The following is a 27085-nucleotide window of genomic DNA, read 5'->3' on the forward strand; positions in this document are numbered from 1 at the left end:
ATGTTGGTTGTTTAATGTTTAACTGCTCTGGGAAGTGCAAGAGGCAGCATTATTTGATCACCTGATCCAGTTTAAGCATTTTTGAGAGATTTTAATTCCTTTCATTAAATGACTTTATATATATAGTCAAATATATATATTTCAAAGCCCACTGGTCTCATTTCTCAGGTGCCATACTTAGACCGTTATGTATACGTGTCACTCAGGTGTGATTATAACCTTTATCTTAACAAGGTTATTTAACTTTGTTTAAAAAATAATCCTCGTAACGCAATGTTAACCAACAAGAAAGGGTCTCTTCATCAAGCAGTGCCAAAAATTAAAGCTAGACAACAGTGTGACGCTCTTTTTTTTTGTTCATTTTTGATTGCAATTAAATTTGAAAGAATAATTAAACTCTCACAATTTGTGACAATCTGAAACTGCAATTTCATTACCTCGGAAGTGAACCACAGAAGGTCAGCAAACCTGTATACGTAGTCAGATCTGCTAATACTACCAACGAAAATCAGATAATGCTGTTTCTTCTTCTTTATGCTGAAGCTGTATTCTTTACCTCCTTGAGGAATATTTGCAGGATTGTTTGAGAAAGCAAATCTGAACATACTACAGTAAAGTTACCTAGTGAAAGGTGGGCAGAGTAATAGTAAATACGTAGGTAGTTACTGAGTACTTCATATAGATTGGAAATCACCTTCACTGAACTCACTTTAACTAAACTCCTGTGCCCAAATCTGCATTTCTATTCCTGCATCTCTTTTTTTTTTTTTTTTGCATGGTTGTATTTAGAACACCTACGTTTTATAACAACTTTTAACTTCTCACCTTATGAAGTGATTCACTAACTCTAGTTTAACTGACTCCAACAGACTCACTGCAATGTCTAGTCATAGTAAATGTAGTACTTGGATTAAAAAAAAAAAAACAAAATTGAATCTGTGAGTTAAAATACCATGTATAAAATGTGGTGGGAGGAAGAAATATGGTAGGAGAAGGATGTACAGTCACTTACTCTTTCATGATATTCTTTGTTCTTCTCTTCCACTTGTTTCAGGTTACACAAAACCTGATCAATTGCTGCTTCTTTGGTTTCAATTCTGTGGGGAAAGAATAAAGAAAGAGAAATCCTTTCAAAAGCAAGAAAAAGGAATGTTTAAGCTAGATGAGACATCAGTGTGACTTGGATGTATTTTTTGTATGATATTGATTCATTAATTTGGGGCTACTCACGGCACAGAAAGAAATGCCTTCCCATATAGATCTGGACCTTCGTGTCAGTTTGGATCTTGTGCTGATAGTGAGAAGCAGACTCCCTGCTTACTCCATCCCTTTGGCTACCAGAGTGGCTACTAGAGAGGAAGAAGCAGGTTCTTTCCTTTCTGACTGTGGCTCAGATAACCTATTGTCCACATCTCTTTTAAGGTAAGATAATTTGTGCTCTATAAATAATTATTACTCACCACTCACTATATAGGAAGCCTAGACAGCTCACTAAGAGATAGGCCAGGTGAATCCCAAACTGGAGCCTTAAATGGCATCCAATTCTTCCAAAATTTTGATTTGGTGAGCCTTCAACTGCTTTTTTCACCAAGAACTTAAGTTTACTGTAAGAACTTGTTAAATAACTCTAAGAAGTGCTAAGGGAATGGGGAATGCAGTAGTTCTGTAAGTAAATCTACACATTTTTTTCAAAGAACTAGCACACTGCTTTCACAATTTTCATAGACCACTTGTGATTCTCTTTGCCCCAGATGCTGAAGAAATGTTTTTTTCTAATGATCTCTCTTCTAGAATGAGAAATGTTGGACTGGAAATGGTGTCTTTTTGCAAAGTTCTCTGTAATCTTCCGACATCTTCCTGAAATTCATTCACCATGCAGCACAATAGACGTGGTACAATTATCACAGTATCTTTTACTGTTTCAACTGTTATTGTTTCTTTTTTGTTTGTTTGTTTAGTTTTGTTTTGTCTCTACCAAAATATATATATTTAAAAGAATGTCACATTTTCCTGGCTAAAATTGGATCACTCTGGGAGTGAGTCATGTAAGTTGGAGGTTACTAGATTTGCCTGCTCTGCTCTCAGTGTGCTCCAAGGTGTGCTTCAGGTTTCCCACTAAGTACAAGGATATTAGTTAGAGGGGCTACATGGAGGGACATGGAGGTGATGGCTACGGCAAAAATACATTACTTATCAGACAAAGGTGACAGCTTGAACAAGACCAAGAACAGCCACACACTGTGATCTCCTAAATCACCTGCCACATTAAACAATTTTCGTGTTTTGAATACTGATGCAGATCTTAATTTCTGCTACTTTAAGATTTTCCATGAAGTGGAATTATATATGTCACTTTGTTAATGTCAAAAATACCTATGAGAAGAACAAATATATGCTATTTTGTCTACTACACGTTGGAACTTTCCTCTGAAGATTTTTTCCATGGTATTTGTCAGATTCAGGAAGCCACAGAACAGCTAGATTGATGATTCCTTTGGTACTATTTTTCTCAGCTCTGCATGCTAGTTGAAATATTTCATCCTCTACCAAAAAAAAAAACCAACAAAACCTCTCCTCTCTGGTATCATAATAGTTTTGTCAGTCATCTATACGATGTTACTAGGGTAAGGAATTCACAGGACTGCTGTTCCAATCCAATCCCAAACTAGAGAACAGTACTGAAAATACAAAATAATAAACTCACTGTTAACAGCAGCCATTCTTCAATGTGCAAAATAAAATGCGGGAGTGGAAGTTAAATAAATATTCTATGCTTGAAAATTCCTAAGGAAGAATGTGAAGGACATTTGCTTGTATTATTAGGCTGCTTTGCACAATACAGCAGTACAGAGAAGTTATAGATGACAGAGACAAGGAAAGTATCAGAGAAAGAGAGGTAAGGAGAGAGCAAAGTAGGAGGGGGAGAGAGGGAAGGAGAAAGACAGAAAGAAAACTATTTTTTTTTCCTTTTTCCTCTACTATTGTTTCAGAAACTAAACATCATGTGTCAGTACAACACATTGCAGAGGAAGACTCTTCAGATAAATGAGTTGTTTGCTTGGATATCTGAATAAGCACAACAATAACTTTACCAGAAACCAGTTTTTCCCCTCAGCCTAGTAATACAGTTTGCTTATTTCTAAGCAAAATATTTTTCTTGGCATTTTTTGGAAGATATTGTTTGTGATAGGATTCAGCTAAACTTGGTCTGTTTCACTGTGGAAGTTTGTATTCTGTTATAAACTGAATTTGTATTTCAGTTATAAACTGAAACAGAAAACCCCACATCCTGTAAACTCCTATAGGTGTCACCAGAACTGCACGTGGTTGCTCTTCCATTTGCTCACCCTGCTTTTCATTCCTACACTGAGGTAGGGCTCCTTGCTCCTTAAAAACTGATTGTAATTGTTGTATGCTGAGGTTTTTCCCTTTCAAATTCTTTCTCTGATAAAAATCACAGAGCTTAATTTTAGTCCTTTCAATCATCTTCCCAAGAGATTGGAGATCAAATCAACTGGACTATTACATAACTTCCTGGAATATTCCCCTTACCTCTTTCTGTTCTCTGCTTGATTTTAGAAAAGCTTTAAAGTTCTTCTCCATTATTTTCAAAGTCAAAAAGTTGGTCAAAATCAATTTTTCCTCCCTGTGTAAGCTTACAATGAGATTTTTCCTGTGATCCTCTATAAAACCGTGATTTTACACACTGAGGTAAGAAGTTGAGGGTAGAGTTACTATTACGTGAGTAAGGTTCCTGTTTTGGGTCCACAGTTTTATCACTTAGTTTGTGCAATGTATATGGAGTCTGTCCTGGCACTAAACACCTACATCCTCCGTTAGAAGCTGAGGACAGTGCTTTGCTCAGCTGTGCTTCTGACAACTACTGTTTGGAAAATAATTTCTAGGTTATTTGGCTGTGTGGGGACTCTGAGAACTAATAAGGTCCATGGTTTGTTTTGTTATAATTTTATAGTTCTATCATGACTGATCCTGTTTCCTTTGGATCAACATAAGTAAATAACAGAAAGCAGTGACTGGTTGTTCCTGATAAAAAGCTTGCTCCAAGCTAATTTTAATAATGCTCTTCAGTATTTTTAAAAAAACTCTTGCGTTAGGTAGAGCACAATGAGAACATGACTTGGAAATATGTATTGGTGCAGCAGAGGAGCCTGAGTTCAGTGAAATAAGACATTGCATCAGATACTGGTTGTAGCAGGGTTTTCTTTTCCTGCTATACAGGTAACTTACTGGCAAGAACTTTTCATACAAGACGTGGGACTGAAAAATGGTGATGGCTTTTCTTCGGACGATTCCCTACAGTGAGGGTCATTTTAGAGATTTTGGAACAGTCTGGAGCAGCTCAGAACCTCTGCATAAAGCCAGGATTTTATTCTGAAGGTCGACTGCACATAGCACTTTCCTTTGTGCTCCACTCTCAGCTGCACCAGAGGAACAAACCGGAGGTCTTGAGGTTGTGGCTAGTAACTACATACCTCTGTGAGCACCAGGGAATTCCAGAAAATACAATCAAATGTGATCTTGCACTCTCAGAGCATGCAGATCAAACCATCTGCTACTAACAGACAAAAACATTTTTAGCTTTTATTAAAACTCGTTGTCCTAAGTTTTATCCTAACGACACAAAATTATTTCTGATCCACTTAAAAGATTTCTTACAGGAATAGTATAGCACTTGAAAAAGTGCAGATTTCTAAAATAGCCCTGAAAACTCAAAATAAGAAAAAAAATTACAGTGCAAAATTGCCATAGCCGATATGGTGATCAGTTCAAGTTCTGAATTGGATACTTCTCTTTGCTGTCTGCTTTCATATCATATATTCTATGTAAGTGAAAAGTTAAATATATTAAACCTACTGAAATTCCAGTAAGGCTTTCTGGAAAGTGTATTCTTCTAAAAGTTGCTCTTCTGGTTTCTCCTCTTTCTTCTTCTCTTCCATGTTTTTTGCTGTATTTCTGCTGGAAGCTAGATCTAAAAGGAGGACAGGGCAAGCAGAAAGGAAGAAACAAAATGAGAAAAAAACGATCCAGAAAATGTCTTATTTTACAAATGTCAAAGGCTGCTGAACGATTCTAACATAAACAAAAAAAGATGCTTTGTTGACAGCAACAATCCTGCCCGTGTCAGAACTCAGGTCCCTGTTCTGGGGACATCCTGAAGTGCTGTCCTGCACAGAGATGTTTGGGAACAGGGGCCTCTGTCACTAGTTACTTACTGCATCCCTCACTGTGGGTTGTTTTACATTCTTGCAAATCAAACAAGCAGTTGTTTCTTTTACAGTCCTTTGTCTCTGTTTCTTTGTCAGGCTTGTTTTATCAAGTTCACTTGTTAATATGCATCTCTTTCCCTCTCCTTCTGTTCTCCTAGCACTATGAATATTTGCCATTCACTGCAACTCTGATATCAGTTTTCATTGTCAGAGCTGGAACAAAACCACTCTCTGAAGGGATATCTGTGTCAGCAGTATTCCCTGGGTATGTTGTCACAACTACCGGCCTCAGAATTCAACTGACAATGAATAGTTCTGTAATGGAACTGGTAGCATATATTATATAAAATAAAAAGTTGTAAGAAAAGGGCACTTACAAAGATTTCTCACTTTTAGCAGTCACATCATCAAATGTTAAATTCAGTTTAGTTCATATAATGTACAAAATTTTATACCAAATGAATAGAAACATAATACATAACCTGTTTTTATTTTAAACTGCTTTTCTGCTCAAGTTCTGAACTCTCTGTTATCACTCAGATAGACAAGATTGAAACAATTTTTTATGGGAAGTAAATACGCAGCAGGGTGGATGCAGCAGGATGGTCCAGCTCATTACAATGAGCACAAGGAAACAGGAAAAAAATAGTGGAAAGTAACACAGCAAGCCTGCCAAATTGATCGAAAATCAAGGGAATGAAGTTAAACCAACTATTGACACATGCACTCGAATCCATACACCAGCACATGCCTTCTCAATACATTCACCATACCCTGAAGCAAGGCAAGGTCAGCTTGCTGCATACAAAATTGCTTTCTAACCTAGATGAGTAGCTGATGCCTGCTGGTGAAACAAGTGAGCGTGCTGAGAACAGCCGCTTTGCTGCAGTGTATACAGCAGAAAGGCCTGTAATAGAAATGTTCACTGTGGGGCAGCTCTACAAATGAAAGAAAGGGAAAACATACCTTGGGGTCTAGGTCAATACGCAGCTCCCCAGCCCATGGAATACCTTCTTCATAATGTTTTCTCCAGAAGAATTTTATTCCTACTCTGTTGGAAATTTTGTGCAGATTCTGTCTGTTCCGCTGCTGAAGACAAATTCACACTCTTAGGGACAATTGTGTAAAGCAGTCCATCACAGTCTCTGCAACACCTGATTATTTAAGTCACAAACAGAGCTAATTCCATTCATAGAAACCTGGAAAAATCGTACTCCCACCAGCAATACCTTGAATTTCCAAAGTGTCCCAGCTCAAAGTTTTAATGGTTGCTACATATGAGTAAAAGATTTCTATTGTTGAACTTCATTACAATCATGCCTGCATCACAGTATCACCATAACTGGGGTAAAAACTATTAACATTTATTATCCAAGAAAAAATCCTTTTGTATCTGAGCAGCCACTCAAGTCTGAAGCCATATAATTCTTCAACATTCAAATGCGACTTTTACAGATATTGATTCATTTGGCTTCGGTTTATTCAATACAATATTTTTATGAAACCTTTAAAAATTGTTACAACATTCAAGTTAGAACATTCAGACTGAGATTTTCAAGAAACAAAGTGAACTAAGAAAAAATCTCACTGAGACAAGGAGTTAGGTGCTGAACTCCCCTGAAGCTCTTTAAAATTTCCAGATCAGATCCACAAGTGTAGGATATGTATTTACTTATAAAAAATAATCTAGCAGCCATCTCCAGTGCAGAATTAACTGGGTGGTATTGATTCTACTTTGAACATAAATTTTGTGGGTTTTCCTCAGAAATGGAAGATCATTGCAGAAATTCCTAACTTTATTTTTTAAAATGATCTCTGTCTCTTCTACTAAAGGGATAATCGAATCCCTTGCTTAAAATTGGATGCAAACTGAAAACAGAGCAGCAGTACTTTGGAAAGGTTTGGTTTCTGGAACTCAAGACCTAGGTGAGCTCAAACAAAGTTTTTATGAACTTCTTCCTGTGGAGGGAGCAGCAAGCCTCCAAGCTGTAGAATAAGGTGAAAAACATACGATAATGACAGATTTTCTCTATTTTGCAAGCCACAGAAAATACACACAGATGAGAGAGAAGAAAACATGTTTAGGGGGACAGAGAATGGACCACAGACTTTAAACCAGCAGGAAACCATTTGGAGAAGGCAAGATCTATTTTTCTTCTCCCAAGCAAATAAATCAGGGCTCTTGGTAGACCCAAACTGTTGTCAGCAGCGTGTTTTCGATCACCAACTAATGCTGCCACTTCATTCTTCGAAGGAAGCAGGTCCCATACACTGCCACCCAAGTGCCATGGCTCCCAGATGCTCATTGCAGTGACCACCTACATGTAAGCTCACCACTGATACAAACTCACTGTCATCACCACCGCTCGCAGCGGCATTTGTACTCACTGTATGTATCTGGAGGAGGCTCAGGAAAGATCTTATTGCTCTGTACAACTACCTGAAAGGAAGGTGTGGGGAGCTTGGGGTCAGCCTGTTCTCCCAGGTGACTTGGACCAGAGGGAATGGCCTCAAATTGTGCCAGGGGAGGTTCGGGTTGGAAATGAGGAGACATTTCTTCCCAGAAAAAGCGGTTAGGCATTGGGAGGGGGTGGGGTCACCGTCCCTGGGGGTGGTCAAGGAGAGGTTGGATATGGAGCTTGGGGATATGGTTTAGTGGGTGACATTGGTGGTAGGGGGTGGTGGGGCCAGATGATCTGGGAGGGCTTTTCCAACCTTTATGACTCTAGGATTCTACCCCAAACAGCTGCGTTCCCAGCAGACCCCACCACCAACTACCACAATCCCCTCCCCGGCCCCTCAAAACCATCCCAGCGCCCTCAGCCCCTTCCCTCACACCCCCCTCACCCCAAAACCCCCTCACGGCCCGGGGCCGCCCCGCGGGGCTGTGCAAACCACCACCGCTCCCCCAGCCCCGGCACCCGCTCAGCCCTAGGGGCTCGGCGGCACCCACACAACGCCTCAGCCACCTTTTCGGACGGCTGCCGGTCCCCAAAGTCCCCTCCAAGCCCCCCGGTGTCCCCAAACCCGGCGGCGGTCGGGCAGCGCCTACCCCGCGGCGCCACCGGCGGTTGCTGGGACAACGGAGGCCCCCGCGTCATGAGGGAGTTCTGAGGAGCGGCGGCGTCCCCTGGCGGGGAGCGGGCACGCGGGGAAAGAAAGCGGCCAAAATCCTGACAGGAGGAAAGCTCTCCTGGCTCGTCCCGGGGCAGGATGGCTTGTAGGGGCTTCTTCAGGGCTTGAAAGTGGAGGGCAGCCGTTCTCCTGCCCCTACCCCGCCATCGGGGATGGTCCCCCTGGCCGTCCCCCCTGGAGCTGAGGGAGGGCGGTGGATGGGGGAGGCATGGTTAAGAAGCCAGCGTGGATGCTAGAAATAAGCACCAGGGCTGAAAACAGGGGAATGAAAGTGTTGGGAGGGAAAAGAAGTTTGTCTTCAGTCCCTGAGGAAAGCCTCCTTCTCAGCTCCTAGAAATCAAGCAGCACATGAAGCGTCCCATCATCAGCTGGACTGGGCATTTCAGAGCGATGCTGCATCACAGCTCCAGTTCAAAGACACCCTCGTTCATGGCAGCAAGCCTTGTGCTTGTTTCATCTCAGAGCAAAAGAACAGCAAAACTTTAAGGCCCTAGCTGTATGCACTTGATTGCTAAAGACATCTATTTTATGATCATGATTATCAAGCCAATCTCTTACCACAGAGAGCACCATATACAGTCAATTTACCCACACTACCTGTTTCCTTTCACAGTTTACACTTAGTGTGTACATTTTATTGTTACATTTTAAAGGATTTTTTTTTTAAGGTTTTAAAAAAGTTTTTGAAGACTTTGCTTTTAAAGATGTAAAGCAATGCCTTCTGTCAGTAAGATGACAGAGGTAAGATGATCTCAGAGATCTTTTCCAACCTTAAAGATTCTAGGATTTTATGACCCGAGTTAGGTGTGATTCACATTAGTTCACTTTTTAGCAGCTGAGTGTGCAAAGGAGACAGATTCTCTCTGGATGAAGCTGGAGGAAGGAAAGCTCTATCAGTTAGATGCTTTGCTTCACTGGATGTTATGGCTCTTCAACTAATACCTGCTGTTCTGTAACCACACCACAGCACTTCTTTATGTTTCATTCAGAGGAGATACCTTCCTTTCTGCTTTGGAAAATGGCTAGAGAAAAAGATTTGTTGAATTGAAGGGGGTAACAGAAGAACGATCCACTTTCTGAATCTGATAGGAACATCAAGGCACAAAAATACCCGCAGTTTTGTTGTTGTTTTTCCCTAAAGAGGTCATAACACTTTGTATTATACTGCAATCAAAAGCATGCGTATATCTTTTCTTTGTGCTGAGAATAAGTCTGGCTAAGATTGAAAGGAGCGTTGGTAGAGCATGTCATTCCAGCACTAGTTTTCATCTTCTCACTGCCACCTTGAGAGTGCTCAGGCTCAATTCACATGAAAAACAGCCACTCAACATTTATACAAAAAGCAGACTTTTCAGATCTACTACCCCAGGGCAGAAAAACTGTGGGGAAAGGCTGTGTACTGGTTGCAGGCTCTTAACATTTTAGGTTACTGAGGAATCAGTCTGAGGGGCCTCACATGTCATTCAGGTATTTTCTGTTTTCTCTTTATTGAAAACATATAAACATGCAACTGGCCTGAGCTGGGACAGCCCATGCATATATAATCCCATTGATTTATGGTTTTCCGTGAACCCTGTGTCAAAACCTTTTGATTAAAGGGGGATTGCTTGGGATGCTGGGTGCACCAGACCCATCAGTTCCAGCTCCATCCGGCAGGGGCCAGGCGTACTCACAGCTGCAGGCTGAAACAAGTGTGTCTGCTCTGAAAAGGCTCAGACTCGCCACTGCCTTCCTCTTCCCACTTTGGGACGGCGATCAGAGGGGTAAAAAAAGATATTCAACACAATAGACAAATGCATTACACGTACCGAGAATGTCAAAAGGGCCCCCACTTCTAGTGAATGTACCAAGCTGTGTTTCTCGATGTGTGCAGAGCTGGAGTTCAGCGTGGGTTTGAATAAATGCAGCTTAGTACACTGCATTTATCTAAATAAACAGGGTGTGTGGTTAAGAGGCACTTGAATGGAGATTATTAGAGGGAGTAACTGAGTTTTAAGCTTTCACAAGGTCTCCAGTTCACTCTGATCCATGTGAACTGAAAGGAAGCCCCATTTAAAATCCAGGGTATTATCAGATAATGCATAAAGCATGCTCTATTCCCTATTTTTTGTTGACAGGAAGCCCCACATAAAACAGCTGAAATTGAAAATACATGTAATTTACTGACTTGTGATAAAAATGCTGCCTTTTTTTTTTTTTTTTCTAATAAGCATTAAATTATTTCACCATACCTAATTTAGAGTAGCAGGTGAAATTCAAGGCTTTATGATGACTAGGAACACAATGTTGATTACGGAGGATTTGGGGAGTGAATCGATGCAAACTGTGGCCGCAAGAGGGAAGTCATTGAAAAGTGGGGTCCTGTGAGCATGGCCAGAGCACACCCTGAGCAACCTTGCAGGCTTGGCAGTGCAGGCTCTACTTTCAGCACTCCAGGGACTGACATTTTCCAGGTGTCCCCAAACAGGATTAAAAATATAAAACAAATGGCTTGGGAAGATCGTATGTAAGGCAAAAGCAGCACCTCGAGGGCTGTCTGAAAGACAGGGAGTTGGTGCTGTCGGCCTGATCCCAGAGGGACTCCAGCTTCATCTTGGCACTTCGATAGCCAAACAAGGCTCAGTTCAGAGGAAAAGTCCTGCTGGATCATCCTACCAAATGGTGGCGTGTGTATTTTGTGCCACCAATTAAACAGAAAACCACTTAGAGCGGCTTCCTGGACAAACAGATGACTGAAACCTTCATTATCGCTGCATATATCTACTGCAAACAGGCGTATCTTGTCGCCTCTCAGCTTACCCACTACCAGATAAAGTGAAATGCAGATCATTTTCCCTCCAGGCAGCCAGTCGAGCCAAACTCGATGTGATTTGTGTGGACTCGATGAGAAATACCCTCTTTCCAGCTGCAGAGCCACAACCCTCAGCAGTGCCCTCTCAAACCCACTCCCAAAACTCCCTCCCACCTCCCGCACCCGGAGCAGTCCCCGCACCCAGAACACCCTCCCCACACCCGTGACGGTCTCCCCACAGCCCTGACACCCTCCCCGCTTCCTCCAGCCGCCCTTGCGGTGCCCACAGGTGCCCCAAAGCCGAGCCCAGCCCCGTGAGGGCGGGCCGGAGCCGGCGGAGCCGCCCTGCTCTGAGGGGACTCGGCGCCGCCATTGGCGCGGCGGCTGCCGGCCGGGGCTGCCTCGCCTCTCGCCGCCGCCTCCCTCACCTCAGACAAGCGGGGAAAGCAGCTGCTGGCAGGGGTGAGGGAAACCGGGCAGCTCCTAACCGGAGAGCTTGGGGTAAACTACGGGAAAAAGGCGCTGGGGTGCCCCGTTGGGGCTGCCCGGAGGGATTTTGTGGGCGCCCGGTGGGGTCCGGAGTCAGAGCTTTGCCTGAGGGGTTTGGGTGGCGAGGGTTGTGGCTGAGGGCCGGTGTGGAGAAGGGAAACCTTGTCCCTGTGTGCTGAGACCTCCTTGTGGCCGTGGGCGGTGAGTAACTGTGCCAACTTCCCCGGACCTAGCTCTGTAGGAGCCCGCTTTCCTAAATAGAGGGCTTTCTTCGCTCAGAGAGGGCTCTCAGGTCCTCCTGGAGGGATGCTAGTGGCCTCTGTGGAAATAATAAACTCTTTCCCTTTGAAACAGTTCATTGCATCTTGTCCCTCTCTAGAGGGACTTGCAGGGATTGACCTGGCCCTAAAATCTGAGGCACTCGGTTCTGTGAGTAGAAGGATCTTGGTTATGGATCTCTTTTATAGGATCATCGCAGCAGGATGAAGGTCGCGTAAATCTGGGGGCAGATCGTCAAATACCCTTGTGATTATTTCTGAGCTTTCTCAGAGCTGTAAGGAGAGGAGATTTAAAACTGTGAAGTGATGAATATCCAGCGCTCTGGAACTGTTGCCCTGTATTTAAAGCTGGTAATTACAGGTCTCGATGGTTTTAGTTGCTGAGGTCAATGTAAGGTGCTTGAGAGCTCTTTGACAGGAGGCGCTGGAATCAAAGTGAGAATTTTGTGATTTTCATTAATTACCATCTTTTTTGCTTAATGTCTTACGCACCTTGCTTCCTCCCTGGAAGAAAAGGGTGTGAGCTCATCTGCTTTTGACATAGTTCATATTATTTTGGGAAGTAGGGCTTACCTTGATTTTGCTGGCATCTTATTCATTTTGCAGGCTTGTTCTGGTTCTATCAGACCTATCTCCTCTCTGTTCTGCAGGTCTGTTTTGCTCTCACCACACATCTTTCCTGCTTGCTCTACATCCTTTGCTCTTATCTTGCAAATTCTATTTGAACATATTTTCCTGTGCACTTCTTGGGCAAATATATCCCAAGTCCCTGTTCCTCTGTTGGCAGTTATGTGCTTTTGTATATTTATGCATACCTGTGTTATAAAATACTGCTAGTGGTGTTACAGTGTTATAAGATGCATGTATGATGTTACCCATTACCATGTTTTAATGTGCTTATGTTTGGGTTTAAAGCAAGGCAACGCTAAGGCATCTTGCTTAGTCTGCTTCTTCTTTATGGGTGCATCAGGCCTCTGCTTTGGCTACAAAGCATGTCTTGGAATTTTCCAAACCTGGCATTGGACCAGTCCCATGTGAAGGAAACTTACTTCCTCTTGCAGCCCAGAATAATGTAGCATCGGTTTCGCTGTCAGGCTTTTAAAATTCAGTGAAACAGATCATCATTATTTACCAACGCTGATGAAGACCAAAATAAATGACACTCCTTTTCCTTCAAAGATGAATGACAGGAACGTGAATTTGTCTCTTTGCTGAAGTACTAGGTAGGGACCATGAACAGTTACATTTTCTGGAATAAGCTCTTATTCTGCAGGCAGCACTTGCTGGATTCCCAGGTGGAAGAACTGCTCCAGTTTAGCACTTGGAGGAACCCTCTGATGCTTTCACAGAAAGACAGGTATTAGCTGTTACATCTAGAAAGAAAGATTAACCAGGAAGCTAACCAGTGGGAGAAGTCCAAGGAGTTGCTTGTTTTCTATACTATCATAGTGTGCTCGTGACAGAAAGGTATCTGCTTTGCCAACGGTGATGAGAAACATCAGACAAAATCCTACCAATAAAACGTTATTTGCAGGGAAACTGAAAAGTAAGTCTTAGTCACTCAGCAGGAAAAATGTTTAATTGTATTTTTCTTTAATTAAAAGAGGGTTCTGCCTGCGGAAGTCAGTCTTTAGTTCATTCAGTAGCGACTTGTTTTGCACCATTGTAAAGAATTTTTCTCTGTACAGTAAGTGCTCTTAATTCAATATGACTGACTTAAATTAAAAAAATGTTAAAAGGAGAAGGTAATTTTCTGGTGCTCCAAGTCCAGCAGTTCTTCGTATTTAAAGTTAGATTTAGGTTGCTAAAAGTCAATTTAAGGAGGTTCCTTAAATTGTTTTGTCTCCCAGTGCTCAAACACTTATGCTTTCCTGTATGTCAAACCAATGCTGTGGCATTTGCTGTTTGAGCAGCCTCTAGTTCTTTAGCTTTTGGGGGCATGAAATGACTGACAGCTCATTTCAACAGACTTATTCATGCTTCGTTCTTGTGGTTGGGAGTCATTCAAATTCACTTGGGTACAGCAACTGGCTGTGCTAGATTCTTACCTCATGGTGTAAAGCTGCTGGGCCACACGTAACCTGACTGCTTATTGCAGAGTGACAACGGGGAGAGAGTGGTGAGGGGGAAATGAAACTCCTTTTTCATCCCTTCTTATTTTATGGCCTTTTATCTGGGAAATACCAGACTAATTTTGAATTAAATTCTGCTTGGTGTTCTGTGCATATATACCATATATGCACAACTTTGGGGGGAGCAAGGCTTCTTCCACCTTGCTGTATTCCTTATACTTTTTAAGACTTATACTACAAAGAAAATTTTTCTTCTTTTCTCTCCCCCACTCAAGGAAATCTTACATTTCTACTTCTCTGTCTGTGTGCATTTATGTATATAAATAAAAGTAAGAACAAAGGAGATTTGCAGAGTAGCCAGAAGAACAATGCTCTAGACTTGCTACCAGGTGCTTTTGTTCTGTGAAAGGACCAAACTGAATATCGATAAACTCAACGTGGAATTGCCCAGTGTTACCAACAGCCTGATTCTGACTGATAAGCTGTCGGTGACTTACTCCTGTGCAGGCTGGGGGAACTACAGTTAGTCAATGTAATCTCAGCTGTGTAACTGGAGCTCCAGAAGCAGATCAGAATATTTGAAGGTTTCTGTGTTAGAAATGGCTGAAACAATCAGCTTTTTAAATCTTAAAACTTCCCCCCCCATGCTTTTCTTATCTATCAAGTTTAAACAATTTATGTCCTTCAGAAATAGCATTAAAAATGGGACATCAGTTATGAAGAATTAAGGGTGAGGTCCGGAAAGGTGTGTGATTGCACTTTGGGCTCCTTAAGCAAAAGGTGTGTGTTGAAGTCATAGGCAGAAACCTAACAAACAACCTGAATCAGTGAGCCCTTGGCCCTCTATTGTGCTCCTGCCCACACAAATTTGCCATGGTCTTTGCTGAATTTGCAGGTTGCCTGTGCTCCACCTAGGAATACTCATCCCATTTTCTCTGCTGTGGGTTTTGCTGTTTGGGGTTTTGTTGGTTGTTTTTTTTTTTTTGTAGCATGTAATAATTTGTCAGTGGAAATGTCATTATGCTTTTCTTGTTTCGTAGTGAATAGAGGACTTCTCTGGAGGTGGAGAGACCTGGATTAGAAATGAATCTCCCAGCAGAACGGGGCAGGGCTGGCAGCGTGAGGATGGCAGTCAGGAGGGACAGCTCAGTCTGTGACGTGGTGGCCCAACTGCAGGGAAATAGACTTGGGTGCTTGTTCCTGCTCGCAAGGTTGCAACAGAACTTCAGTAATCATTCAGCTTAATCCTCAGTAGTGCAGCCCCAGGGAGGGTTAAAAGTGAAGTAAAGGAAATCATAGACTGTCATATCTTCCTAAACAAGGGGATGTGAGTTTGAATCCTCTTGGATTTGGGTTTTGGGCTTCTTGGGAGTGTGCTGTAGGCATTGGGCAGGAGAAAGTTCATGCCTTGCATTGCTCTCCTCTTCAAGAATGAGCCACTCCTGCAAAACTGAATCCTGTTGTTCAGGGACAGGCTTTATACTCAAAAACTAAACCCTGGATTTTTCTAACTCTACCTGTGAAACGGTTTCCATGACAGCCTTTGTCTCCCTCTTTCCCATCCATGTGCTGTTCAGCAGCCTTTCTGTGACAAATCCCATTCAGGCGGTGCAGTTTGACATTGTTCCCCATCCAGTGCTATGGCAGGCTGCTGCAGAAGCTCTTCACTGCTCCTCACCTCCCATGTGCAGCAACTTGAGCAGTTCAGCTCCTGCTCTGCCCTTCCAGGCTTCTCGTATCGCAGTGCCAGCTGCCCAGAGCCATCCTCCTGAGTGCTCAGTTTGGGGCTGCCTGCAGGCACTCTGTGAAACTCGTACCAGCTCGGGAAAAGACAGGGTTTTGCACGTGATTGTTTGCACTGCCGGGCTGGGCTGTCTTATGAGTGAAGCTTTCATGGCTGATAGACTTCCTGTTATTCCGGCAATTTAATATCTCTATTAAGGAGGGCTGACAATGCTGCTGGCTGGTTTCAAATCCTTAGCCAGAAGGATTGAGGGAGCAAGTGGAATATTTATGTTATGCTGATTTCCAGTGCACGATGATGTTCTAGCTGGCTGATGAGTGACTTTTTTCCTCTTAACAGGGATCTACAGCAAGCTTTTTTATGCATCTATGCAAAAACAACTGGCAAAAACCCAGTAATCTTCCACCCTAGTGGAAGGTATCTGTACCTGTGACAGGGAGGTTGGAACTAGATGATCTTTAAGATTTATTCCACTCAAACCATTCTGTGCTTCTATTAAAAATTTCATTGCAAAGCTTGAGTTATTTTTTGTGATTGGGGTGAGACCTGATTCTGGCTGTACACAGTTTGCGGACTGTAGGCTAACTTTTCTTTAATCAATTACATTTCTATCTTATCTGAAAATGTCTCTAACATGTTTCTTCTCTGCCACCTCTTGCCTTAGCTCGCTTTTTGCTTCTATGGCTGCAGGACTCCTAAAGACCAGTCTTTTTCTGCTGGCACCTGATTTCTCCTGGTAACTGGATTCTGTGTAAAAGCCTGTTTTTAGGCACGTGTGTGTCTTCCAGCGGGGACTGGATTAACTGACGCAAGCTTTCTCAGTAGCCTTCAGATTACATCAGTTGTTAGGTAGGTAATTTTAAGCTTAGAAATGTGCCTGAGCAGTGTCCGAGGTTTGTGGTTAGTCCGCCAGCTCCTGAGAAGGACAGCCAAAGGGCTTGGTTTGTTTGCTGGCTGTTCGCACACAGTAGTCATCAATTAAACCAAGCCGTAGCTACAGTAACAAGGCTGGTGCCTGAAAAGTAGGGGGGCTAGAGTGACAAATGAAATGGGGAGTTTTGGGTGAGTCAGGGCTGACTTGGCCTTCTGCAGCTGCTTCTTTATATGGTTAATGGTGTCTGAGAGCAGAGCATCTGTTGCAGAGTTCTGCGTGATCTCAGGCTTGAGCTGGGCTACTGGCAGAGCTGCGCTGGTGAAGCTGTGAGGTCAGTAGCCTGCCTTGGGGCAGGCAAAGATGGTGAAAAAGTTGCCCTCATGATTTGGCAGCTTTGTGTTCCAGCTGTACCACAAGGCTCTATGGTGTGTCCTCCTGAACAGGAGATGTGCTACACCACTGGTGACCTTAGCAGCTGAGAGCACTTTAGAGCAATTCTGTGATGCATAAAAGAGGCAGCCTGAAGTTCCTGGTTTTAGAAACATAGTGGAGAAAAATCAGTGCATCAGTGATGGTCACAGTCCTTGTGCAACTATGGACTTCCACAGCTGGTAAACTCGACTTGAATGAGGAGTGAGGGTAGGCAAAGAGCCCCTGCTCGCTGAGCTGCAACAGATACTGACCCATGAGGTCCCATAATAACATCATTCTGTTACTTGGTGAGGTTGGTCACCTCACAATCAGGGACATAGACAAAGCAGAGACGTTTAATCCCTTCTTTACCTCTTTTCAGCACTGATGGTGGGCCCTGGGACCCCCAGAGCCCCAAGTTGGACAACTGAGTGTGAGAATAACTTTCCAGCTGACTCTGAACTTGTGCAGGATTTGCTGCTCCAGCTGGACACAGATAAGTCTATGGAGCCCCATCAGATTCCTCCCAGGGTGCTCAGAGAGCTGGCTGATGCTGTCACGAGACCCCTCTCAATTATTTTTCAAGGTTTTGGGGAATCTGGAGAAATCTCAGTCAACTGGAAGCTGTCAAACCTTGTCCCATTTCTCAATAAGGGCAAGAAAGAAGACCTGGGTAGTTACAGGCCTGTCAGTCTCACATCACTGCCTGGTAAAATTATGGAGATTATTTTGGGGGTTGTTGAAAAACACCTGAAAGACAACGCAGTTGTTGGTCAGAGCCAGCATGGGTTCTCAAGGGGAAAGTCCTGCTTAATGAACTTAATTGCTTTTTATGACAGAGTTACTCACCTAGCTGACTAAGGGAAGACTGCTGATGTAATCCTTCTGGATTTCAGCAGAGCTTTTGGTACTGTTTCTCACAACATCCTTCTGCACATAAAGCTAGATAAACACACAACACAGTGCCTTACAAAGGAATTATTAGTTCAAACAATATATTATGCCAGTGTCAATGGTATAACATGTAAGGAAATACAACCAGAATTGGAGAACCTCAATATATAATGAGAGATACTGAGGTTGTGGATGTTAGCTTGCAGGAATACCTGTAATTCTGAAGCTGCTCAGTAAAGAACTCAAGTTCTTTGCGTAGTTTTATAACTTTGACAGTTTACAGTGAACGGCTTGGCATCTCTGGTTAATCTGCTGAACTATGGTCACAGGGAAAAGAACAATTTAGGTGTGTTTCTCTTGGGTTCCTCTTTAACTTATGAACCTCCTGTTCCAGAGACCACATCTTTTTGAAACCACTGGCCTAATGACTGTATGCCGTGGTAGGTAGAGAGATTCTCTTTCCTAGGCACTGCTGCCAATATCCGAGCCCTATGAAAAGAAGTGGCAAGCTGCCATGCCTTAATAAAGGGATTAGGCCACAACCAAAACAAATTGTTCTTTCCTCTTCCAATTTTCAGTTGTTAGCTTTTTTTAATTCATGTTGTTAATGCTTTGCTCTTTTGTTCGGAGTAAATTTTACGTAAACCAGAACAATTGCCCGTGTAATATCAACGCAATGGTGGCCTTGACATCTTACCCCCAAAAAAGTAAATCACAGGCAGAGCAGCGTGGACCACCAATGCAGGTATTACTGGAGAAAAGTGGAGCTTCTCTCAAGTGCTTGCATTACTCCAGTTGTATTTGCTATAAACCCAGCAATGAGTAATGCTAAATGTTCTGGAAAATTATTATATAATTATTATAAGGCCATCGGAGAGAATACTTCAGGGTTGCAGCTAGTTTGCAGGTTAAAACCAACTGGAGTCATCTTGATACTGGTGAGCGAGGGTAAGGTGTGAGCAAGGTTTGTGCTGTGTCCTTTTTTTGGCTTCCTGTTGTGCTATTTTGAGTAGTTGCCTGGTACTATAACTGCAGATAAGTCCCTTAACTGTATAGTAATGAGTATCCTACAGGGGAGCATGTAGGTTTATTATTGGAGTAAAATAAATCATTTCTGTGTTTGTAAGGGCAATTTTTTATTGCAGATACTCCCTATTTCTGCAAAGCTCCCCATACCACTGCCACCACCTGCTTCACAACCAGCTAGATAAAAGCCTCCCTGCCTCCCACTGACTAAACATACATGTTGGCAAACACAGCCCTTTAAGTTAATCTCTGGGTCTGCTGGAAATCTGATCTATGTTGTACATGTGGCTGTTATCATCTTAAACACTCCGATAGCACCTCCTGAAAGAGCAGTTGGATTGGCTGCAGATATGCATATCTGACTGGGAGATCTCTTCTCTTCTGCCCCCTCAAGAATGAAAATGGCAACAGGCCTCCTCCTGCGTGCTGAAGTTCAGGCTTATTCCAGTAGAGCCAACCATGTTTTAAAGTCTTGAATGAAAACTTAAGTCCCTTTTAAAAGTTAGAAGGTTTTCTTCCTCCGTTACCCAAAGTTAACTCTGTAGTGTTCTGACCTCCTGCACAAGTATCTTCATGACTGTCTTAAACTACTTGTGCTTGTGCCAGCGCTGGCGTTTAGCTTAATGAGTTGTTCTCCTTCCAAGGGATTTGCATCATGTATTTAGAGAAATTATACTCCCTGAACCCAGGATGGTGCTGCATTACTTGTGACTGTGTTGGATAAAAGTTAGTGGAGAATAAAGTTGTTCAGGAAAGTGTGATTTTTTTTTTTTTCCTTAAAGTAAAAAACTCTTTCCCATTACTGCCTGATGTTACTCCCCAGGGTGATGGCAGCCAGTCCTGCAAAGCTCTTGTTTCTCCTAGTGTTGTGGGCTTCCTCGTTCCAAAAATAAAGGATGAATTATTTCCTGAGCATGTGTGTTGAGGACAAATACAGTCACCCCTTTTCTGAGAATAAGGAGTTTGTCTGCAGATGCAAATTGGGCTGCACGATTCTGTTTATCTGTCTTCCTCAGCTTCCTGTTGCCTTGTGTCTGGACTTCCAGCTCCCCCAAGCTGCCAGCGCTGGTGTGTTGGAGAAGAATTAGTCAGGAAACCAAATCCGCTTACAGTTAAGAGCCAGTAGGATGCTTGAAACTGAATTTCTTATGGCGTGAAGATGATGAAGGTGAGAGTTGTTGGTCAGCCAGGCCTGCGGGGTAATTGTGCCTTCACCTGAAGGAGCTGGCACAAACCAGGGTGCAAAAAGCAGCGGAAAGCGTAGGGTTGGCTGTCACCGCCTTCCTCGTGTGAGAAGGTGCTGGATGCAAGACAGCTTCTCCCAAGCAAAGCGTTAGCAGCTTGAGGAGCCCTTGAAAAGCAACTTTGCAATGTAAATGTAAGATGTTATGAGGCTGCTGCACGCAAAAGGAAGTGTTGTTGATTTGGATGGAATGGCTGACTGGGTCTGCGCTGGTTGGTTTCTGATCCTGGCGATGACTTAATGTCAGTCGTGGCAAACTACTCCGGCCTCTTCCTTGCCTCTCCCTCATTTCATCCCATATGTATGCACGGAGTAAAGACTTAACAACAGGGCTATAATTGTGGTACCTCTTAATATGGTAGCTCATAAACAGTATTTGAATTCAGATTCCCTTTTTCCTACTGGGGAGAAAGTAGGGGAAAAAATAAGGCTCGGTGCAGGGCAAATGAGGTTGTCGGTCTCTTATGACTTGTGTACAAGAAAAATGTAAAGCCTAACTTAAAGGCATCGAGACACAAAACCACTTCAGGAGGTTCTGGGAAACATTTAGAAGACAATTTCTGGATGGTTGCCAGGGCTAGAGCACTTGGAAGTTGTGAGCAACTTAAGAGTTGAGGGTGGGGAGAAAAACACTGCATCTCAGGCCTTTTTTTTTTTTTTTTTTTAATTGCCAAAACAAAAGCTTTCATGCAGGAGTTACAGAAAACATGATTTCAGATTCCCGTTTATTACAGGGAGTAGAAAACTTTTATGAAAGGGAGCAGTTTGGTGTGGTTTCACTTGGATTTGAGGGGGAAAAAAAGCTAAATATATCAAGACTCATAAATGCTAGTCTACAGTGTAAGATGACTGCTTTTCTCCAGAAATCAGTCACTGTGGTGTTTGTTGATTTCTATGATTTAATCAGTCTGCTGTGGGATGTTTCAGTCGTATATGGAACTTGATTCTGAAAGCTTTCCAGCCAAAGGAGAACTTCCCATAACAGTGGCTCCAAAGAAAATGCTGAGACCTCTCAAATCTTTTCAGCACGTACAGGGGATTTAAGAAAAAGTTTGTGGAAAAAGAGGGGAAGAAGAAGAAAAAGGAAAGCAGAAGAATTAAGCTCGGGGTGGTGGTGGATGACTTGGAGTGGAGAGAGGCATTGAATTTGAGATTTGGCCTTTGACCTATAACAGGTACTCCATTCAAAGCCAGCAGTTGTGTGTTTTTTTTGTTTGTTTTGCTTTTTTACTGTCTGTGCTTGGAAGCAGTGCTTACAGCCCTCTGCAGAAAGCCAGCCTTGCTGTGTAAGCAGTGGTTCTCCCGAGGCTGCCCAGGTACGCCCCGCACAGAAAGAGGGTTTTGTCTTGTTTAAACTGAAATCCGTCCTGCCTTCAGTTTGTGACTGGCCTGCTTCCAGTGACTAAAGACTTGTTATCACGGTGAAATGTGATACAGTTTGCGCTGTATGGATGATGCACATTAAAAGGGGGGAAAAAAATAATGTTTTTTTTTTTTTTTTTCACCAGCTGGTTATCTGGAGAGATTAGGGGCCAGTTTTTCAGCTACTCAGACATGCCTTAACTGAAGCATCATGTTGTTATCTTTGCAAAGGAACCTAAAGGATCTGGGCTGCAGTTTAAGACTTGGGAAGCTTTTTGTCCTAACCTAGTATAGGAGCAAAACCAACTCATGCAATGCCATGCAAATCTACATACAGGATGAATGCAAGTGGGTATGTGGAATGGAATTCATACAGGGCTCTTCTCTGAGGAGCTGGGAGGAGATCATGACCCGATAAAGTCAGGCACGATGTGTTAAACTTAGCAAAACATGGCACTGTGAAGCTTGTGTTTAGTCCAGGAGCTTTATCCCATTCCCTTTACTGGGTGAGAGGTGAATTGTTTGAAGGACATCCCGAAAATGAAGTGGGAACATGAAGCTAGTTGTGGAAACTGCTCTGCAGAATGATGGTATGTGGGAGGGTTCGTAGCAGCGGGCCTTGCTTTGATCTCCCCCAGGCCTGGTTTGTAAAGGCTGCCCTGCTGTTTCTTTTAGAGTTTTGGGTTAAACTGATAGATGTAACTCTCCTCTATCAGCTTCCTTTGAAGACAAAGGTGCTACTTCTGCGGCAGCTTCCTTACAGGCTTCATGGACTTGCTGCAAGCAGCTTGCCTGACTGACAAGGAAAAGAGATCCTTTGTGATTCCAAGTCAGAGCTGCCCAGGTTGTGGTTGCAACGTGGGTTTCTGGGCCTGTGACAGGTGTGCACATGCCAGCCAGGCAGCAGGGTTTTTGTGCAGCCCTGCAGATGCTGGGTGTTTTATCAGCTGCTGTGGAAAGCTTGCATGCGATGGTCAAGGCTGACAGCCGTACCTGTTGTGGGTTCTGAACAAAGTCAGAGTTGTGTGTGTTTGTGGCTCTGTAGTGAGCACTTCTTACTTCTGGCTAATTAGAGGATAAGTCATTATTTTCTGAATCTGCTTCAAAAAGGCCAGAGTTGCTGATGGCAGGGTGTTTGAGATACTGTTACGTTGACTTCACGGAACAAAATCCCAATGAGAATCACAGAGAAGATTCATGTAGCAGCCAAACACAACCACGGGCAGAAAGCTGTGGGGCTTCTTCAGGGCGAGGGGGGCATGACCATCAACCTACTCACAGCTTCATTCTGCATCTGTACAAAATGCTGTTGCCTTTAGAGATGATGTTTCCCTTCGTGTGGTGCCAGTGCCAACACCTTGTTCTGACCTCTTGGTTGAACATTCACAGACTCAGGAGCAGGCACAGTCAAAGCAGCATTTGAAATTCCTGCTTAAGGACGTGGTTTGGTTTGGGCAAAGCAGTGAGGTCTGTGTTACTGCGTGATTCCTGATTCCACATAGTCAGGATGTTTATGTAGAAACTATTTTGCTTTTATTACAGATGTTCTGCAGCACGGTGGCCTTCATGGGATCGCATTCCTAACAGAATTATACACTTTCAGTAGTAAGATGTTGTGAGTAAAAGTCAAATCTTGTAAATTCAGCCGTGTTGCAGCCTGTAGCATCCGTAGATACTCTGACTTTCCTTCCCAAGGCGGGGGCTGGTACAAAGGAAAGGGAAGTGATTCAAACTTTAATACACATCTTCTGGAAATGCATCCATTCCTCCTGAGCCTCACATGGCAGGTCAGGATGACAGCTGTTCTCCAGCAACTCACAACAGCTTCCAGAAGTTTTCAAGTGGTGCTGTAAGGATCCTGACTTTGTAAATGTGGTATCTGACCCTGCAGGAGGAGTGTTTGTTTTGAGAGAAAGTGTATTTTGGTCAAAAATGTGTCGTAGAATTCCCATTTGGGAGGAATTTAAAGAATGAATCTCTTAAAATTGCTTCTTGTTGTTCTGAGTAGAAGTGAGAAATGTTTGTGATAAACGCTTCTGTTACAGACAAGACAAAATCCCACAGAAAGAGGCGTTGCAGTCGCTGGAGAACACGCTCCCTACGACTTGAATTGGAGCACACAAATTCCTCTGATGCATTCCCAGCCTCCTCCCATCTCGCTGCTGCAACATGTTGTGTTTGGCAGCCTTCTGATGACTTCCTCAGGATTTTTCCTCCGGGGCTTGTGATGACTGCTGCCTTTCTGATCTCCTGGAAGGAGGAAGGAGTCTTTGAAGACTCGGAGTGGGAAGATAGGTGTGGAGGGCAAGGCGCGCACAGCGTGGTAGGAGTGGAGTAGGGTCCAAAAGTTCAATGGCTTGTCCTTATGGGATGGTTCTTCTGCTATCTTAGGTTGGTGACCTGCCAAAAATGGTGTCCTAGAAATGTGCTAACGATAAGGAAACCAGCATGGCAAGCTTGGGAGTTTTAGCTCAAGTGTTAGGGTGTTGTTGGTTGTGTTGTTGTTGCTTTGTTAGTGGTTTTTGTTTACTTGGTTTCTGTTCCTGGAATTTGGGCAGTCTCTTTATACAAACCCTCAACTTCTAGCCCTCAGTGTTCTTTTTTTATTTTTTTTCTCCTTCCTTCTGAGTTGTTCTGCTGACTGAAAGGACAGCTTAAAATGCACCTATTTGTAAATTTTGCTTGGTTCTGCGTTTCAGCGTGAGTCAGTATATTGAAGAGGAATATATTGTTGTGACCACCTTGTTCAGGAGGCCTGTGAAACGAGTTTGACTTGAAGTGACCATTTGAACTTCACAAAGTGGTTTAATCACACTGAAAAACTCGTTTCTTTTAATTAAAAAAAACATACGTAAACAACTTCCCTGATGTTTACAGCTTGTTCTTCCTTGTCTCTCTTTTAGGAATGATTAGGCTGCTCCTAAACACTGGATGTGCTGGATCAATGACCTCTTACTGCAGCAAGCAGAGCTGAGAAGACATCGTTGTAATGGCAAGCAGCAATGAGGCACCTTCCCAAAAATATCTCATCTAGGGAAGCATGTGCTTACTCCACAGCAACAAAACCAAAACTGTGGCTTTTTAAATCACAGACTGTAACGGGGTCCAGTTTTCTCAGGGCCTGCTGAAAAAGACTTTTCTATACCCTTAAAAGGGACTCCAAGACTAGCCTCAGCAGGATTTAAGATCGTTCTGGAGGCTTAACCCTACCTACGCCCACCAAGATGATTGACCTGAGCTTCCTAACAGAGGAGGAGCAAGAGGCAATAATGAAGGTGCTGCAACGGGACGCAGAGCTAAAAAAAGCTGAAGAGGAGAGAGTCAGGTAAGGGACTTGTCTTCCCAGGACATCCTGGGGTGTCCTACACAGTTGGTATGCACCTGAACAGAACTCCTGTGTTGGTTTCCTTGGAAAGAATTTAGTTTGCAAGTATCAAAACCTGCAACCTGAGCCAGTGTGTAATAAGTGGGGGTATTTGCCAAATAAAAAGAGCACTAGAGCCCCAAACAAAAGAAGTCAGGGTAGGTGTAGTCAGCAAAATGCCTGAGTGAAGGAGTTACACTTCAAATACCTGGAGCGTTGGTGTAACAGTCCAGAGGAGGTACTGACACTATGCTTCGTTGCCAAAAGAAGTCCTTGCAGGCCATGGCTCATGTAGAAAATTGCTCCCTGTTTGTGTTGTGGTGTCACAGAAGGAGCAATGGATTGTTTGGGAAGCTGTACTGCGTGTACTGCGGAGTGTTTTGTGTGCTGGGAGGTTTTCCTGGAGCTACTGGCAGGGTAATTGCCACGAATAGAGATGCGTTCGTTGAAAGCAGCATTGCCTCGATGGCTGGACTTTGGGAAAGTCACCCACGCTGGTACAAACAGCAGCTTAATGATGGTTTCAGCTAACACAGGCAGATAACTGCTCACGAATGAGGATTTTGGCAGTTAGTCTTTTTAATTTTCTTTTTTTCTCCAGTCAGACTCAGTACCCAAAATGCAAAAAAGGCCCAACAACAAAGGAACCTTACACACTGACAGATCAAGGTGCTGTAACACAAACTGATATTTACAGCTCTGTGCTGAGGCTGGATTTTCTCTCATCGATTCAGGAATCTTCTCTAGGATTCTTTTAAATTGTGATGTTCTCGATGGAGAGATGTATTCCCTAATTAAATCTTTTGAAGTTACTCTTAACCATTGTAGAACCACGACAACCATGATGCTGCTTGTCTGCAGAGAAACATTCTTTGACGATTGGCATCTGTGTAGGTATATCCCAAAAGGAAACGAAACAGCAGCCTGCCACTTGCTCCAAAAGCAGTGTTTATTTTGCTAAGTACGCTTGTACAGTCTTGGTGGCTTTTGGTCAGCTGCACACAGCAAGTTATTAGCTTATTCCTCCTACTGTTCTTCTCCTGAGAACATTAAAGGAGAAACAAGTAGCTTCTGGTTAGAAAGGCATCTTTGCTCAAGGCATGTGCTTCACTGGAGGCTGGAGGTCAAATCCTTACTAGCAATGTTCCTATTTTCCCAATTTTTTTTAATGCAACTTGAGAGGGAGATGTTTTTGCCACATAAACTTGTCTCCTATTTCAAAAAGCAGAGAAGGGACTTAATTGTAGCAGAAGGGGTATTTTCGTTTCTTTACTCCAGGCAGGAAAATACTGGCTTTACTGTTGGAATGGCACCACGGTGCCAGGTCTGAAAGCTCTCAGAAGTAATTGCAGCCATGAGTTTGAAAATATCTGGGAAAAGGAATCCTCCTGGAGCAGCAAATCTAAAAGGACGCTCTTAGTTGTGGTCTGCAAAAACACTGTCAACGACTATTTTTGTCTGTGGAACTTGGCTTGTGCCATTTGTTACTTGTAGCTTGAGAGGGTGTGGTGGAAAATGCAAAGGCCTGCAGGTTGCAGTAGCCTGTAATCAGCATGTTTCTACAACTGAGTGTCTCCTCTGGTTTCTGAATATTATAACTTCTGGAAGCTTACATCTGAAACCGATTTTCCTGCGTAGATGTGGCACACGGAGCTTGTTTTTTATATATGGTATATGTTAAAACGCTCCGTCAGTTAGCTCTCCAGCCAAGGAGATGTAATATTTTGGTTTGAATTCTACAGCCTTGCACACCTGGAGGACTCTTAAGAGCTGGGATCGAATGTCGTTATCCAAGTATCACAGCCTGACAAAGTGCTGTTTGTATGTATGTATAATGGAAGCCTTTTCATGTGATCTTTTTCCCCTCTAGAAAGAAATTCTGAGGCTCGAAGGGTGTTGTAATAACCCGTTCCATCTATGGAGCCTGTGTGCTGTCTTTCTGGAGTGTTGACAAACCGGTAACATGACAAAATCCTCTTTGAGCACCACCTTAGTGGAATTTTACAAATCGCCTGATGAGCCCTTTCCCTGCTCACAGCTTCTGCTGCTGTGTGGCTGAAAGTCAAAGTTGCCCACGCAGCCTCTTCAGGCCGTCAGCTTTGATTCCTGGCTTGTCGTGTGCTGTAACGGATGCTCACCCCGTCCTGCAGCTGCTTCTGTGGTGCTCAGAGTTA

At 43.3% G+C, this 27085-nt stretch overlaps 2 protein-coding genes across 7 annotated transcripts in view; one reads left to right on the forward strand and one right to left on the reverse strand.

The window, feature by feature from the left end:
• Nucleotides 1-27085, reverse strand: part of CCDC83 (coiled-coil domain containing 83) — a 45608-nt gene that overhangs the window by 12098 nt on the left and 6425 nt on the right. The window contains exons 1-4 of one of the 2 annotated variants that reach the window (XM_068660055.1): nt 8281-8372; nt 6195-6317; nt 4876-4990; nt 1013-1097 (exon numbers count right to left, since the gene is read on the reverse strand). In XM_068660055.1, coding sequence (XP_068516156.1) covers nt 1013-1097; nt 4876-4958 — 168 coding nt within the window. In that variant the 5' untranslated portion in view covers nt 4959-4990; nt 6195-6317; nt 8281-8372. Of the gene's footprint in view, nt 1-1012; nt 1098-4875; nt 4991-6194; nt 6318-8280; nt 8373-27085 lie in introns of those variants that run through there. The other variant, XM_068659979.1, reaches the window with a different exon arrangement.
• SYTL2 (synaptotagmin like 2) overlaps nt 11462-27085 on the forward strand; it is a 56477-nt gene continuing 40853 nt past the window's right edge. Inside the window, exons 1-3 of one of the 5 annotated variants that reach the window (XM_068658149.1) lie at nt 11510-11655; nt 19959-20110; nt 24451-24872. In XM_068658149.1, coding sequence (XP_068514250.1) covers nt 24772-24872 — 101 coding nt within the window. In that variant the 5' untranslated portion in view covers nt 11510-11655; nt 19959-20110; nt 24451-24771. Of the gene's footprint in view, nt 11656-11686; nt 11845-19958; nt 20111-24450; nt 24873-27085 lie in introns of those variants that run through there. The other 4 variants (XM_068658229.1, XM_068657980.1, XM_068657905.1 and 1 more) reach the window with 4 other exon arrangements.

Source organism: Anas acuta, chromosome 1, assembly GCF_963932015.1.
Source record: "Anas acuta chromosome 1, bAnaAcu1.1, whole genome shotgun sequence".
NCBI lineage: Eukaryota > Metazoa > Chordata > Aves > Anseriformes > Anatidae > Anas > Anas acuta.